The 15,807-nt window shown below is 41.0% G+C and overlaps 1 protein-coding gene and 1 pseudogene across 2 annotated transcripts in view; both read right to left on the bottom strand.

Annotated features, from left to right (window-relative positions):
• The window catches only part of RWDD3 (RWD domain containing 3), a 37,659-nt gene extending 30,722 nt beyond the window's left edge, over nucleotides 1-6,937 (bottom strand). Inside the window, exon 1 of one of the 2 annotated variants that reach the window (XM_074188227.1) lies at nucleotides 6,828-6,937. In XM_074188227.1, coding sequence (XP_074044328.1) covers nucleotides 6,828-6,840 — 13 coding nt within the window. In that variant the 5' untranslated portion in view covers nucleotides 6,841-6,937. Of the gene's footprint in view, nucleotides 1-2,997; nucleotides 3,150-6,827 lie in introns of those variants that run through there. The other variant, XM_074188226.1, reaches the window with a different exon arrangement.
• A 302-nt stretch (nucleotides 6,938-7,239) lies between these two features.
• On the bottom strand, nucleotides 7,240-9,101 carry LOC141488271 (signal peptide peptidase-like 3; annotated as a pseudogene).
• Between the last annotated feature and the right edge of the window lie 6,706 nt (nucleotides 9,102-15,807).

The following is a 15,807-nucleotide window of genomic DNA, read 5'->3' as shown; positions in this document are numbered from 1 at the left end:
AAAAAAATTTTTTTAATCATTCTGGACTAAGTATTCATGAACCATTTATAACAGACATGAAGAAGGAAAAACTATGGAGTCTGATATAGCATACTATGTTCACTTTTTAAAACTTCTTTTAAGTTTTTTCTTTCTCATGTTGGTTTTTCCTTTTTTTTCTTCTTACACAACATGACTGAAATGGAAATGTTAAATATGATTGTACTCGTACAATCTATATCAGATTACACACTGCCATGAGGAGGGGGAGGGGAGAATGGAAGGAAAATATGGAACTCAAAGGCTTACAAAAAGATGCATGCTGAAAACTATCTTCACATGTAATTGGTTAAAAAATAAAATATTAAAAAATGTTTCTCTAAAATACTCCTCAAACTCCCCCAGCATCTCCCTCTCCATTAATTTATTACATAGTTTAGATATTTTTAAATGCCTTCTTCAATAAAATGAAAGTGTTTGTGCACAAGGATTGTTTATATAGGTTTTTCTACTCACAGTGCTTCAAATTTAATAGGAATTTAATAAATGCTTATTGAATGATGAATTTATTTCTCTCACTGGACCCACTTCTTTAAAATAAGTTATACTTTTTCAAGAGATGGTACATGGTGTTAATAAAAGTATCTTTATCATTCTCCATTTCCCAATTTTCAGATCATTTAAAATGAATAGGTCACATTAAAGCTATTGGACCCATGCACACTGTGTCTTCTAATCTGTAGCTTTTCATCTAATTTTAAGCTGATGGTAACCCTTATCTCTATTCTATGGTATAATTAAACACAGATAGCTAGCTGTTTCTTTTCAGAAATTTTCTTTTTTCAGAAATTCACATCAGTAACTAGCCATTTTCTGTCTGTTTATAGTCAAATTTCATTCTTGTGTTATTCAGTGTTCACCATGTCTAATGATTTTTCCAATGAGCTTCATAAAGAAAATATATTATAAAAACATGAACTCTCCCAGAAATCTATACATATCCATGGTAACCCTTGGGCCATATTTTTCAACATGTTTTTCAGTGTTTTCTTTCCTATCTCCATCTCTTTGCATTGAAATCACTAGGAACTAAAACAGATGTTGACTTGGTTTGGAGAATCTTTTTCTTTTCTTTATTATTTTTGGAGGATTTATTTTTTACTATTTTACTATTTACTATTCCCCAGTAGATAATGATAAATAAATTACAACTATCTTCATGGCAGTCTTACAGGCCTTTGCTCAAATAAGAATTTGTGAATAAGCAACTACCACATAAAAGAAGAACTAGAAAAGACACTAGAAATAAGACAGGCAGGATGATGAAAAACCACTGTTCTGACAGCACAAAAATAAAGATAGATAGATACATATAGATATGCAGATATAGATATAATGCATATAAGTTTATTATATATATATATATATAATATAATAAACAGACACAAATAGAAAAAAAGCCCTAATACATAATTTTGCTCCTATTCCAAATATTAATACGGGGCATTTACATTCTTTAATGTTATAAATGGCTGGAGTGATTAAAATGATATAAGATATCTTAATAAAAATGGCACACCTCTCTCAGTTGGAGAGAGGGGTGGGGAAATCCAAACATACAAGCTGTTTTTATGCACTTTGAAAGACTTTGTTCCTGCCCCACTCATGCCAATCATAGGCTGGTGTCACAAATCTAATTGATACATTGGTTCCTATAAGTTTCCCCACCCTGAAAAAACCTATTGATCTCTTTGAGCATGTGCAAAGGAGGTCAAGACTAGGTTCCTCTTTCTTGCCCAGTTCAGGACTAGTTTCTTCTAGTTTGTCATTTTGGGAATGAGATTAGGACAACTCTCCCAGTTTTGTGATTGGCTGTAATGGATTTCAAAGGAGCCCTCCTCCACATCCAGTGAAGACCAATAATGCCCTTCATTCCTCACATTTAAGATTTACAAAAGGAGAGGTAGGGGGTGGCTAGGTGGTGTAGTGGATAGAGCATTGGCCACCTCAGACACTTAATAATTACCTAGCTGTGTGGTCTTGGGCAAAGTACTTTAACCCCACTGCCTGGCAAAAACTAAAAAAAAAGGCAGCTAAGTGGCCCGTTAGAGCACCCTGGAGTCAGACACTTAATACTTACACAGTTGTATAACCTTGGGCACTATCTTGCCAAAAAAAAAAAAAAGTTTTACAAAGTATTTTGCATATAATTATCTCATTTCACTTTTCTTGGGGTTTTTTCAAGTTTTTGCCAGGCAATGGGGTTAAGTGGCTTGCCCAAGGTCACACGGCTAGATAATAATAATTTATTATTATTATTATTATTACTTTTTTTAGGTTTTTGCAAGGCAATGGGGTTAAGTGGCTTGCCCAAGGTCACATGGCTAGATATTATTATTATTATTATTATTATTATTATTATTATTATTATTATTATTATTACCATTACTTTTTTTAGGTTTTTGCCAGGCAGTGGGGTGGGCGGCTTGCCCAAGGCACGCGGCTAGGTCGTTATGAAGTGTCTGAGGCCGGGTCTGAACCGGGCCCGGGGCTCCATCCCGCCACCCGGCCGCCCCTCATGCCCCTTGGCACAACTGTTAGGCTGGGGGCGCAGACCCAGCTCCCGGGCACGAAGGGGCCGGGCAGCTGCAGAGAAGCCCGGCGCGTGGGGCACCACGCCGGGCCGGGCAGCGCCCAGCGGGCCCCGCCTCCATCCTTATGCCATCTGCTCTCCCGGCAACTCTCTGCCTCGGCGGCCACAGAAGCGGACTCGGGCTCTACCCGCGCCGGGCTTCACGGGGCTGATGCCCTGGCCCCCAGGAGCCGTGAGGGATCCTGCAGGCGCCAAAGCGCGGGTGTAGTCATAATTACCAATCAAGTCCACGGCGCCAGGGGGAGGAGGCACTTTTTGCCCCACCCAAGTTCAAGGTCCCGGATGCCCCGGGGGGCGGCTCCCCCTCGGGGGACAGGACCCGCTCGGGCCGGCGGCGGCCTCGGAGAAGAGGGGGCGTCGGTCACCTGAGCGGCTCAGCACCTCCCACTCGTCCGGCCCGCAGAAAATCGCCTCCAGGGCCGAGAGCTCCTCCCGCACCGACTCGCCCATGCCCACGACCGGGCCGGGCGGAAGCGGCGCCAGACGCAGGCACCGCCCCTTCCGCCCTCTCGCCTCCCGCGCGCCGGCACGCACGGCGCCTGCGCGGCAGCCGGAGGGCGCGGGAGCGCCTCCCCCCGCCCTCCGGGCCGCGCGGCCCACGTGCCCGGCGCCCGGGGAAGGGCCGGCTTGTGGCTCTCCCCGGCGACTAGGTGGCGCCAGTGAGCGCCGGACCGGAGACAGCCCCGGCGTTCCCATAGAACTGACGCGTAGCAGCCCATTGCGCGTGCCTCAGTTTCCTCAAGTGGAAAAAAGGGAGGGCGCAGAGCACCGGCCCTGGAGTCAGGAGGACCTGGGTTCAAGTCCGGCCTCAGACACTGAATAATGACGTAGCCGTGTGACCTTGGCAAGCCACCTGACCCCATTGCCTTGCAAACCCCCCAAAAATAATAATAACCTAACTGTGATCTTGGGCGAGCCACTCAACCTCACTGCCTTGGGAAAAACCCTAAAAAAATAAATAATAATAATAATGACCTGGCTGTGTGACCTTGGGCGAGCCACTCAACCCCATTGGCCTTGCAAAAAAACCAATAAATGAATGAACAAATAAATAAATAAACAAATGGTGATCATAATGATCATAATAATGACCTAGCTGTGTGTCCTTGGGCGAGCCACTTAACGCCACTGCCTTGCAAAAAGAAAAAGTGTAAAGAAGGGAGGGGGAAGGAATAATAATGATAATAATAACAATAATAATGCCTACCTCCCAGATTGTTATGGGGATCAAATGAAGTAAATACTGTGTATTAGCTATCCTTGTTGTAATCATTATTATCCAACCTCAGAAGCTTCCTAACTCTGACCCATGACCCAGTTTCCTGTTCTATAAAATGGGTATAATAATATCATTACTGTGAGATAATATTTATAAAGGGCTTAATGACACCAAGCATATGATAGGTGCTAAACAAATCCCGTACTCGTTCAGCCTTACCAGACTCTTTAGGATTGCATAGGGGGTATTCTTGGCCAAGGGGCTGAAGTGATCTGCCAATTCTTTTGACAGTTGAGGAAACTGAGACAGGATGGAATGACTCACAGTAAGTTTCTGAGAGTGCCCCAAACCTCCTATCAAACCTCCAGTAACATTTTAGAGGCCCTGGAGTTGAGATGCCTGGTGGTAAATCCTGGGCAAAGCCCCGTTTGCCAAGTAAGAGCCTCTGGCTCTTGAACTGGGTGGAATCCTAAATCTAGCCTGGGGAAGAACTTATCAAAGCTTCAGAGACCCCGGGGTGGGGGTGGGGGGTGAAACCCCCAAGGTCCTGCAAGTGTTCAGGGTCAGAGCCTGGGAATCAGGCCTTGATTATTTCTCATTTGTATACAGTTGTGAGCACATCATCCTCCCTCTTAGGACTGCAAATTCCCTAAGGTCAAGCACTTTCTCTTATCTTTGTATCCTCAATGTTTATTAAGCACACCGTAGGGGTTTACTAAATATTTATTGACCTGCTCCAAATTTAAGATTCTTTTCACTATGATTCTCTGGACTTTGACTGATATAATTAACCCACCAGAGGAAGGGATACTTTTGTATTCATGAAACTGCTCTGGCTATATAAATTAGAAATCACAAGTAGAGTTAGAAGCTTTATAGTTGTCTAATCTAACTCCCTCTCTTTAAAGATAGGGAAAATGGGGTCCAAAAATATCCTGGACTTGCTTCATTAAGGACACACCTGTGCACCAAGCCTTTAAGGAGAAAAGGCTAAAACTGTTTCCAGTTCCTCAGATTCTAGGGCCTGAAACCAGCAAATAGCTTTTTTTTAAGGCTTTTTTTTTTGCAAGGCAAACAGGGTTAAGTGGCTTGCCCAAGGCCACACGGCTAGGTAATTATTAAGTGTCTGAGACCAGATTTGAACTCAGGTACTCCTGACTCCAAGGCCAGTGCTTTATCACTACGACACCTAGCTGCCCCCTAGCAAATAGCTTTTAATGTAATGTGTGCAATAGGGAACTTCCCAGCAGAAGCAAGAAGGAATTTCCTAAAATTTGTACTTTCCAACATTATTACTCTGTATAAAGTGGAAGAAAACAGCAGTGGAGCTTAGGAGGAAAGGTGTGATAATCATAGCTAATCTTTATGAACTTTAAATTTCACTTTCTCTAACAATAAACCCTTAACATAGATAGCATTATTATCTTGTTTTATAAATAAGGAAACTGAAGTTCAAGGAGTTAACAAACTTTCCAAGAATAAGTACCAGAGGCAGAATTTAACCTTCTGACTCTAAGACTAGTGAACTTACCAATACACCATTTGTCTTTCTATATGCAACATCAAAATATAGACAGCTAGGTAGTGCAGTGGATAGAGTACTAGCCCCGGAGTCAGGTGGTCCTGAGTTCAAATTTGACCTCAGAATGAGACCCTTGATAGTTGTACAGTCTTGGACAAATCACTTAAATTTGATTGCCTCACATCCATATCTTGCTACTGAACCTATCTAGATTCACTATCTGGCTCCAGAAGAGAAAGCACATTATAGGCAGAGGGGCTCTGAGTTCAAGTCTCTGTCACTTATTAACCTATATTACTTATTACAAACCATTTAACCCTTCTGACCCTCAAGGCCTCATCTATATAATGAAAGAATTGTAATTATAAAGTCTTTCCAGCTATAAAAGGAAATTTTAAGCATCAGGGAAAAATCTCCAAATATAGTTCATCTCATTTCCCTTTGTGATGCTTTTCACATCGTAGCACAGGACCCCTCACTCAAATCCAATGTACTTGCAGATCACGGCATCTCCTCCCTGATGTTCATGGTCTTTGAAAATGAAAGACAAATATCATCAACATCAATATCAAAATAGATAAAACTTTCTTTCACATTCCCTGGTCTACTTGGAACAGAGAACTCAAGTGAATCAGGGATCTGAAAGGAAATGCATAGCACTTAAAATGTAAAGGATGTTAAGTGGGATAGTAGAGTCGGGTCAAAACCTACCTTCAACTTTTACTAGCTGTGTGATCCTGAGCAAGTCACTTAACTCCCTAGTTTCAATTTTCTCAATGAGATCCTGCCCCAAAAGGTTGTTGTGAGAATCAAACATAAAGCATTTAGCAAATATGTATATATATATATATATATATATATATATATACATATATATACACATACATACATACATATATGATGTATTTAAATATATATGAATAATTATTGAGGAAGGGTTGAGGGAAAGTATATAACATGGTGCTAAGTGCTTTACAAATCTTAACTCATTTGATCCTCACAATAGCCCAATGAGGTAGGTACCCATTTTACATTTGAGGAGGCTGAGGCAGGCAGATTAAAGGACTTGCCCATCGTCACTCAGCTACTGTCTGAGGCAGAATTTGAATTTAGGTCTTCCTGATTCATGGTCAAGTGAGCCACTTAGCTACCTCTAATTATCATTATATTGTTGTGAATTATTCAAATGAGAATGAAACCTGAAAAAGTCAGGCTAATGTGCTCTCTCAGGATACACAGAACAGTTCTAAATCTATGAAGAAGAGGAATCCCTACCAGAAGACAGTTACAGTGAATTGTCATACTATGAGAAGAGGTCACTTTGGAAGATGACCAGCAGATAGTTCAGTAGCAGATTCCAGCAGATCTCTCCCAAGCTTACTATACCAGCTAGAGAAGGAATAATAATAGTAATAGCTAGCATTGCTATATTTACAAATATTATCTAGTTTTACCTCCCCAAATCATGGCAGGTAGGTACTGTCATCTGCATTTTACTGATGAGGAAACTCTAAATCTCCACAGTGCCTGCTCCATGAGTATTGGAATAAATTGTTCTTATCTGTCCATTCCACAGGAGAAAGTCTTCATATGCTTAGGGTAGACAGCCCCTTAATTCTTTTTTTTAAATAGAAAAAATGTATTTACATGTGGTACATCACTTGATCAGAAAGCACAAAGACTTCTGCTGCTATGATACATGCATTGGTTTAGGAAGAGACGACTAAAAAACAGGAGAGGTTAGGGAGAGGTCCGTGACGAGGAACACAAGAAGGGTCCCGGGGACTCCAGACATCCGCTTCCCTAGCCTGCTGCGCCAGGGGAAGGGGCTCCCCTGCTGAGGCCAGGGGAAGGGGCTCCCCTGCTGAGGCCCCGGGGGCTGCTCCCGGCTCAGGCACGGCAGCTCTTCCTCTTGGGTCCTGTATATACATATATATCTCTCTCTATCTGGGTGTATATATGTATATATGTCTACACCTGCACACACAGCAATGTGTGCACATGTGTGTTCACGTATAAAAACCGTGCCCTGGTTCAGCGCCAACACAACATCTGGGTGGAAATGGAATTCATTACAACAAATTCTTATATGTATACTGGAAGAAGTCACTCCATGTGTCTCTGTGGGTTTAATAAGTCATTTGACACCACAGAAAAGGTTTCATCAATTCAAAAAAGATTCTTGTGACAGGTGAACTTCGGTCTCAGGTCTCTGGAAGGAAGGTCCCTTGGGAGCCCTGTCCCACGGTGGGAGGCTTCCTTGAAGAAGGTCCAGTCTACAGCTCCTGGATGGCCCCTTGCCGCCGTCCAGGCCCCACTTCCCTCACTGAGGGGCAGTCGGGCAGGTCCATAAAAGCAGACAAGGGGAGGACGGAAGCTTTGCCAAGTGGCCCCAATTCCACATGTGCATGAGAAAGGAACCAAAGTGGGGATGTCTCTGGAGCCTCAGGCCCCTTTTCAATGCAAAGTCAAGTCTGACTAGCAACCAGGCTGGGACCTTGGAGGGCCAGGACCACTCTGGGAGGAAACAACCACCAATGAGTCAGGGAAAAGGACCACCATGGGGTCTGGTCACTTTCTGGCTGGTCCATCGTACTTCCAGGAACCGTGAGCTGCTTGCCTTGGAGTGGAAAGGTTCAGACCACATGTGGCGCAGGTCACCCTTTAAATAGGCCATTGTGAGGAGTGGCAACAAGGTGAACGGGACCAAATAGAGAAGGGCAGGCTGGGCAGCCCGATGGATCCGAGATGCCACTGTCATGGTCAGCAGACCTACAAAGTAAGCCGGTCAGAGTGCAGTGGAAGTAGGAGACCTTCTGCATGCGGCCAGAGATGTTCCCTGGGCCCGGCACCCCGCAGGAGTCACTGCTGGCCTGCTTCTTGTAGCTCGAAGCTCAGGAGGAGACCCGGCATCACGATGTCACCGATGCCCAGCATGGAGAAGTGGCTACCTGTGGAGCTGGGAAAGACCAGTTTTCCAGGAGGAGACAATCAGGGAACATCTCGGCCCACATTTGGTCCCAGGTGAAGTTTCCAGGAGAGAACATCAAGAGGGTTGTCAGCGGGGTGGCCACCTTGACCATGACGTTGCTATTAAAGATGTAGGCGGAGAAAAAGACCCAGAAGATGTCGTAGATGAGAAGGCCAGAAAGGAGCGGACAGGATACCTTGAGGCTGGGCAGGCGGACAAAGGCGATCATGGCCACACAGAGACCCATGGCCAGAGCATCCATGAGGAGCCAGTGGCCAGTCAGAACCCAGATGAGGACAAGCATGATGGAAAGGGAAAAGGACAGCAGCTCTGCAGCAGTGAAACGTCCACAGCATCCAAAGGAAATCTTGTTCTGCGATGAACAGGGTCATGTTAAATACTGGCACATCGGGAGAAGAAGAAAAGCAAAAGCTATTGTTGCAAGAACTGCTGTACTTATTGTAAAGACTACTTGAACAGAATCAAAGAAGAAAAACATGACTAGAAGGGAGACAGATGCTCCAATGGGGAGGAACAGTGCTTGGGTGGAGTCAATAGTTTGGATACTATTATTGGTGCTATTGCCATTGAAGGACCCAGATGAACTGTTGCTGTCTTTTTCCTTATCTTGATTCTCAAAGTCCATATTGAGGGAGCTGAAGCTGCCATAGACGATGAGAAGAATAGAAATCAGAAATGTTGATATTTGACTGGAATCCACCAGGGAATAGGCCCACGAGTAGGTCTGCTCCGCCATGGCGCAGGTGGCTGGCAGTGGCGGCCTGCTCCTCCGGCTCGGGCTGGGCTCTGGCGCGGGGCCGGGCGGGGGACAGCCCCCTAATTCACTGACTGGTTTGAGACCTGTTTGTGATGCATCCAGGGTCATGGTCAGTAGTCTTGACTTTTGCACTACCACTGGATGTAGATGACTTAGGAAGAGAGAGGCTGACAACTTTATTCAGCTCTATTTTACTTAAATCCAATTCACAAATTGCAACATCATCCTGTGATGTCATTAGTTTTCTTCAAAAGAGAAGAATGAACAACTGATGAGGAAACTGAGGCAGACAAAGATTAAATGACTCACTCAGATCAACTAATCTGGTGCAGGATTTAAACTCAGGTCTTCCTATCTTGAGCACCAGCCCACTATTCACTATGCCACTATCCCAACACCCTGTTTATCCACAACAGTAGTTCATGGGAACCCAGGAGAAATGAAACCACAAGGAGATGTCAGGGAGTCTCTTCTCTCTTCCTTCCTGATCCTTTCACTACATTGAGAATCTCCAGATTCCAAGTGTTGTAGACATGGTAGGATTAAGATTAGACCTGAGAGTTAGGGCTACAGCAAAATAAACTCTCAAAGCAAAATAACTAACTACTGGCTGGCCCTACTATCCAAGCTATCCTTTCTGTCTCTTGCAATAACTACACCTGAAGCATAATGGGTGTATACTCTTAGGTCACACAGGATGAAAGAAATAAGCAACTTAGAGGGAAATGAGATGAGCTATATTTGGAGATTTTTCCTGATGCTTAAAACTTCCATTTAGAACCAGAAAGACTCAATTCTTTCATTTTACAGATTAGGACCTCAGAGATTAAATGTTTTGGTAATAAGTAATATAGGTAAATAAGTAACCGAGACTAGATTTGAACTCAGAACCCTCTGACTATAAATTTAGTGATTTTTTTTCCACAATGTCATGTCATGCTTTTCTAAAAGAGAGAGAAAAGAACAAAGATTATACTTTAAAGTTAAACAAACAAAATAGTGAATTTATTACCTATGTCTCTCATCTCTTTAAAACCTTTATGAGAGGGGGCGGCTAGGTGGCATAGTGGATAAAGCACTGGCCTTGGAGTCAGGAGTACCTGGGTTCAAATCCGGTCTCAGACACTTAATAATTACCTAGCTGTGTGGCCTTGGGCAAGCCACTTAACCCCATTTGCCTTGCAAAAACAAAACAAAACAAAACAAAAAAAACATTTATGACAATGATCTATGTGTGTATATATATATATAGAGAGAGAGAGAGGAGAGAGAGAGAGAGAGAGAGAGAGAGGATATCACTGAAGAAATAAAAGGGAGTGGGTAGGGTTTTATAGACTACATCATTAAAGTTAATTAAGAAGTATAGAAAATATAGGTTCTCTGTATCTACTTATTCTTAATGCAAAAAAGTATTCAGGTCACAGAGCAAAATATAGTCTTAAAGTCTCCCTTTAAACAGAATGCCTCTATATGTATGAGTATATATAAAAGATTCCAAAATCAACAGGGAAACCAGAGAGATTATTTTGCTCAATGATTCACAGAGAGAATCAGCATCAAATGAGATTAAAAAAAAAAAAAACAAGCCACATATGCTCACTACAGTGGTTCCCCAGTTTCATGGACAGAGTCCTGTACAAAAGGAAAATTTTCCATTTCACTGAAAAAATTTTCCAGATGCTCCCTGTGTAGATGACACTGTGCTAATTACCTCAAGATCTGGTATGCTGTGATTTCCTCAATGGGATCCACAGTCACTCAAAAGAGATCTGCATAGCAATCCATATTAAAAAAACAAATTGATAGAAGATGAATAAATGAAGGATATGAAAACAAAAGATAACAATAAAAATTGTTAAAACAAAAACAAGTCTCAGTTATAATAACTGTCACATCATGTTGTTGTTTTTTTATAAACAGAAAAAGAAAAAGGAAACTAATTCCTCCCCAAGTTGTGATTCATGGGCTCAGAGTTTACTTTCGTGACCATTACCAAGGAGAGAGAGAGAGAGACAGAGAGACAGAGACAGAGACACAGAGACCCAGAGAGACACAAAGGCATAGAGAAAGATGGAGAGAGACAGACAGAGAGAGAGAGAGAGAGAGAGAGAGAGAGAGAGAGAGAGAAACAAAGACAGAGACAGAGACACACTGATAGAATCAGAAAGACAGAGTGAGATTATCAGCTTCAAAGGCCAGAAAGGAAGTTCACTAAAATGGACTGGAGAGGAAATGTTTTTTCATAGAATGCCATGGGATCTTAGTGACCCCAAGCAATTAGGAAGCTTATTCTTGGTGTCACTAAAAAGACAATAGTTTATTTAAGTAATAACTATCTATGACTTTGCCAGTTTGTAAAGTATCTTCTTTGAGTTATTTCCTGAGAAGCCATGGTTCAAAAGGCTCACAATTAGCTGTTAAATAGTTTGAGGAAAATGAACAAGATGTGTCTTTTCTATTTATAATCTAATAATTGATATCTTCTCTGTTTAAAATGTTAGCCAGCGAGTTTCTCAAATGGAGCCCCATGCTATTGTTGACTTCCTCAAGAAAAGGTGAATTCTGGAATGGTGATCATTTATTAACTCTCCCAAAACCAATCAAATGATCCTTACCCTTTTGAAAATAGCTCAGCTTCATTCTGTTAAAGTGATGTGTTAGGGGCCTCAGTCATAAATGAGTGAAATTATAGGAAAAACAGCAGGACTACAGCTGTCAAAAATTTTACAAGGCAGTTCCTGAAGCTTGCTGTCAGCAAGGTAGCCAGGGAAATTAGTCTTAAGAGTGCTTCAATCTATTATTAAAAATTTTCTTGTCAATAGGTTTCTTCTTCACTCGTTCTTTCTCCCTGGATTTCCTAACCTGTTTTGCATATTCCATTTTACATGTTTAAATTTTTAAAAAGAAGTCAATGTAAATGTCTTTTAAATTGACACTATCACAAGACATTGAAGTCCCCATGAATAAGTTACTGCACTCTGACATTTGGAAGTAATCATCACAGAGACAGTATAATGTCAGCTTGATATTTCTCATACTATAAAAATATCAGCCACATGTCAAAGATCTAAATTCAACCTTAATGCAATAAATTTTCTTGTATTCACAGACTCTGAAAATGCTAAATATTTAAATATGGAATGAATTTCTGCAGTTACAACATAGCTTTCATATCTCTTATTATTAAATTGGAAATCAAGATCTTTTTCCTCTTTTCCTTTCACTCTCTTAATATTCTTTAAACATTATAGGATTTGATAGAGCAACACTAGCTATACATTCTTTCTCCAAACATGTTTCTCCAGAGCTCAAGAAGAAAAGTTTCAGATTTCTCATTGCTACTTACCGTACTCTTTTCAAGAGCTTCGTCCTTGACATGCCTTTTGGGTGACAACATTGTACATATTTTTATATATTTCTATAAATGTTTGATTATATAGTCTCAAGGGGGGGGGGGGGAAATACTTTCATTTTCTACCAAATAGGATCAGTCAATGCTTTTAAGAAGTTGTGATCTCATTAATTTGGGACGTTCCTCCAACAATTCAGAACATATTGAGTCTAGGACTACCCAAACCTATGTGTCCTTCACCCATGCCCTACCACTCAGTTCATCACAGGGTAACCATCCAACATCCTGGAGGCCATTCTCTTGACAATGCACAGATATCATTGAAACAAGTGACTATTCATCAACAATCCCTCACTTTCACTTCTTGACTAAATCATGTTTTAAATTTCTCTAATAATATCCTTTATTTTTTATTAAGTTTTATTCTAATTCCAAACACCAGATAGAATAGGCATTTGCAGTGTAACAGGGGATGGGCTAGGGTGTATATAATGTAATACTTGCCCTTTTAAAAAAATTATATATCAAGTTGAACTTTAGCATTGTTTTTAAAATTAATAAAAACCTATATTTACTCCTTCCCACCTTCTTTTTAATCTAAAAAGAAAAATTAACCCCTTATAAGGGGTTATAAGAAATATTATAAGAAATATTTATAATCAAGCAAAACAAATTTCCACATTGTCCATTTCCAAAAACTATATGCCTCAAATATGCAGTCTGAGTCTCTCACCTCAATAGCATTCTTTTTTTTTATTTAGAATGAGAGAAAAATTGAACACTTTATTCACTAATCCTGCAGGATATTGGGTGCCTTACTTAGTGTGAGGCACAAGGTGGGGTAATTACATCAAGTAATATGTAGTCTTTAGAAACTCTTTTTCCTCCCACCTGGATTTTCATAGGCTTTCAGATTTTAAATTAGAGACTAAGAGGTCTGCCCATCCCATGACATGCCCCTAATATGATCCCCCATCACATGACACATGTTATATTCATGAACCTCAATCATCACAGAGGATGTGTGGGATAATATTCAATACCTAATTACACAAAATCAGTTGCATTAGGTCAAGATCTCTAAATCACTCTTGACCAGTTAAGGACTAGATTCTTCTGATCTTGGGCTTGTCACTTTTGGAATGGGATTAGAACTCTCCTGTTTTGTGATTGGCTGGGGCCATTCCCCCTTTGTAATGGATTTCAAAGGGAGCCTCCACCCTATGAAGACCAACAACACCCTATGTTCCTCCAACTCCCCCCCTTTTCTTTTTAATAAGAACTTGGTCTTCATACTTCACCAGCAGTGTCCTCCTCAAATTAATTCACAATCCTCATCCTTGATAGGACTACTGACTTTTTCTATAATATTTTTTACCTCTCCATTTTTAGAGATGTACATCCACCCTAATTTACTGATAGAATTTTGTACTATTCAGGTTATTAACTGGATCTTACTGGGAGACACACATGAGTAATAGGATTATCTCACTTAGGGCCAATAATAAAATACTCAGAAACTGTCTCCACCATGAACCAATTTAGCCAAGAGATACTAAACAGGCTTGTCCAGCTTTGGATTGGAATATGTGCCAATTTCAGATATCCCTGGTTATCTCCTTTACCACCTGCTCATTATCATCTATCTTTAGACAACTACATGATAAGTTCTGTTTACCACAGACTCCTCCTTCTTCAGCCAACAGGTAGTCCAATACCAACCTATGTTGAATGATTGCCTCTCTTGTTAGCATGGCTTGGTCAACCAGCAAGTCCAAGGCCCTAGTTGTTTGCTAGGTGATTATTTCCACTATAGCTTGGAGTCTTACTAGTCTATTCAGGATATAATTTGGGGTTCCATAGTTCCAACTCCCATTTTGTGCCCAAGTAATAGGTGCTTAAGTCTAGATAACAACTCCCCGACCAACTCTTTGGACAGCTGGGTATAGGTAGTAGTCCCACAAATCCAATAATGTCCCTCTAGTGCTAGTTGGTCTTCCAGGAATATAGTTTCCTGGGTTTCTAACAAATGGATAATACTGTTCATCCTTACTTCCAAAGGGGGGGTGGTCTCTTCAATAGGCCATATAATCATTATGATAATAGGTACATTTCCAAAGTTACTGCACCTCCTTCCACTGGCAAGTTTTTATACCAATGTCTTTAGATAGGTCTTCCTGGCTCCAAAACTGATCAAAATAAACCCCTGATTTTGTGCCATTGGACCAACCCCAAGAATAGCTAATATACCTAGTGATGTACCTTAAATTATTTTTCTTGCAAATGATCATTTCAGCACTTTCCTTGCAAGTCCACACTAAATCATAACCACAGTTTCCCTTAACAAGTCCCCCAGTTTGTGAATCTTTACAAGGGATCCAGGTCCCATCATTACAACTCACATGAGTCTCAGCCACCTATCTCTTTAAGTTGCACAGTCCAGAATATATATACCCTGATTCTAGACATGTCCAGACATTTTCTACTCTCCAGGAAAATATTCTGGCCAGACTGGTGTAAACAATAGTCACACTGAACCAACTCAATCATATGCCACTGGTGTTTCTCTCCTCTGGACCTGAATCCTGTGCCACAGTGCACCTCTGACTAGGAACTTAGAATCTAGGCCGGACCCAGGGAGACTGGCACCCAAGGCCAATTCTCAACTGCTGTGGACTACTGCAAGTCCAACAGTTAGTCACACTAAAAGACTGGGCATTGACTTCTGTCAGCTAGATTCTCCTCCTACCTTTACTAATACCTCATTGTCTAAATCAGAGATAGTACTCTCCCTAGATAGGATATACAGACTCGTGTAGGATATAATTATGCCCAATAATCTCACTCTTTCTCTCTCAAGGGAGAATATTTTCACCCTGCCTTCCCTTCTCCTTTCCATAAGGAGAATGCTGATATAGCATTCTTTATCATGAAATCTTTAGAATTGTGGGTAGACATTGCCTTGATCAAAGTTCTTAAATTGTCTTTACAGTTTTGTCATATAAATTATTTTCTTGGTTCTCCTTACTTCACTCTCTATCAATTCATTGGTCTTCTCAGGTTTCTCTGAAACTATATCTTTCATCATTTCTTATTATTTTCATATTACCTTCATTACTTTAATATCCATTAAGTCATTCCACAACTGATTTCCCCCCCACCCCAACTTAGTTTACAGTTCTGAGCAACCTATAATTTTCATAGCTGTCCTGATCATCTAATTTTCTTTCTGGCCTTCTTTTTGTTCTATTTCCTCCATTTAAAAAAAAATAGGAAGAAGAACTTTTAATGATCCTTTTTTCTTCCTACTTTTTTTGTTGGTGCTATCCTATC

The sequence above is a fragment of the Macrotis lagotis genome, chromosome 5 (assembly GCF_037893015.1).
Source record: "Macrotis lagotis isolate mMagLag1 chromosome 5, bilby.v1.9.chrom.fasta, whole genome shotgun sequence".
NCBI lineage: Eukaryota > Metazoa > Chordata > Mammalia > Peramelemorphia > Peramelidae > Macrotis > Macrotis lagotis.
The sequence above is the reverse complement of the archived record's forward strand: the minus strand, read 5'-3'. Positions and strand labels throughout refer to the sequence as shown.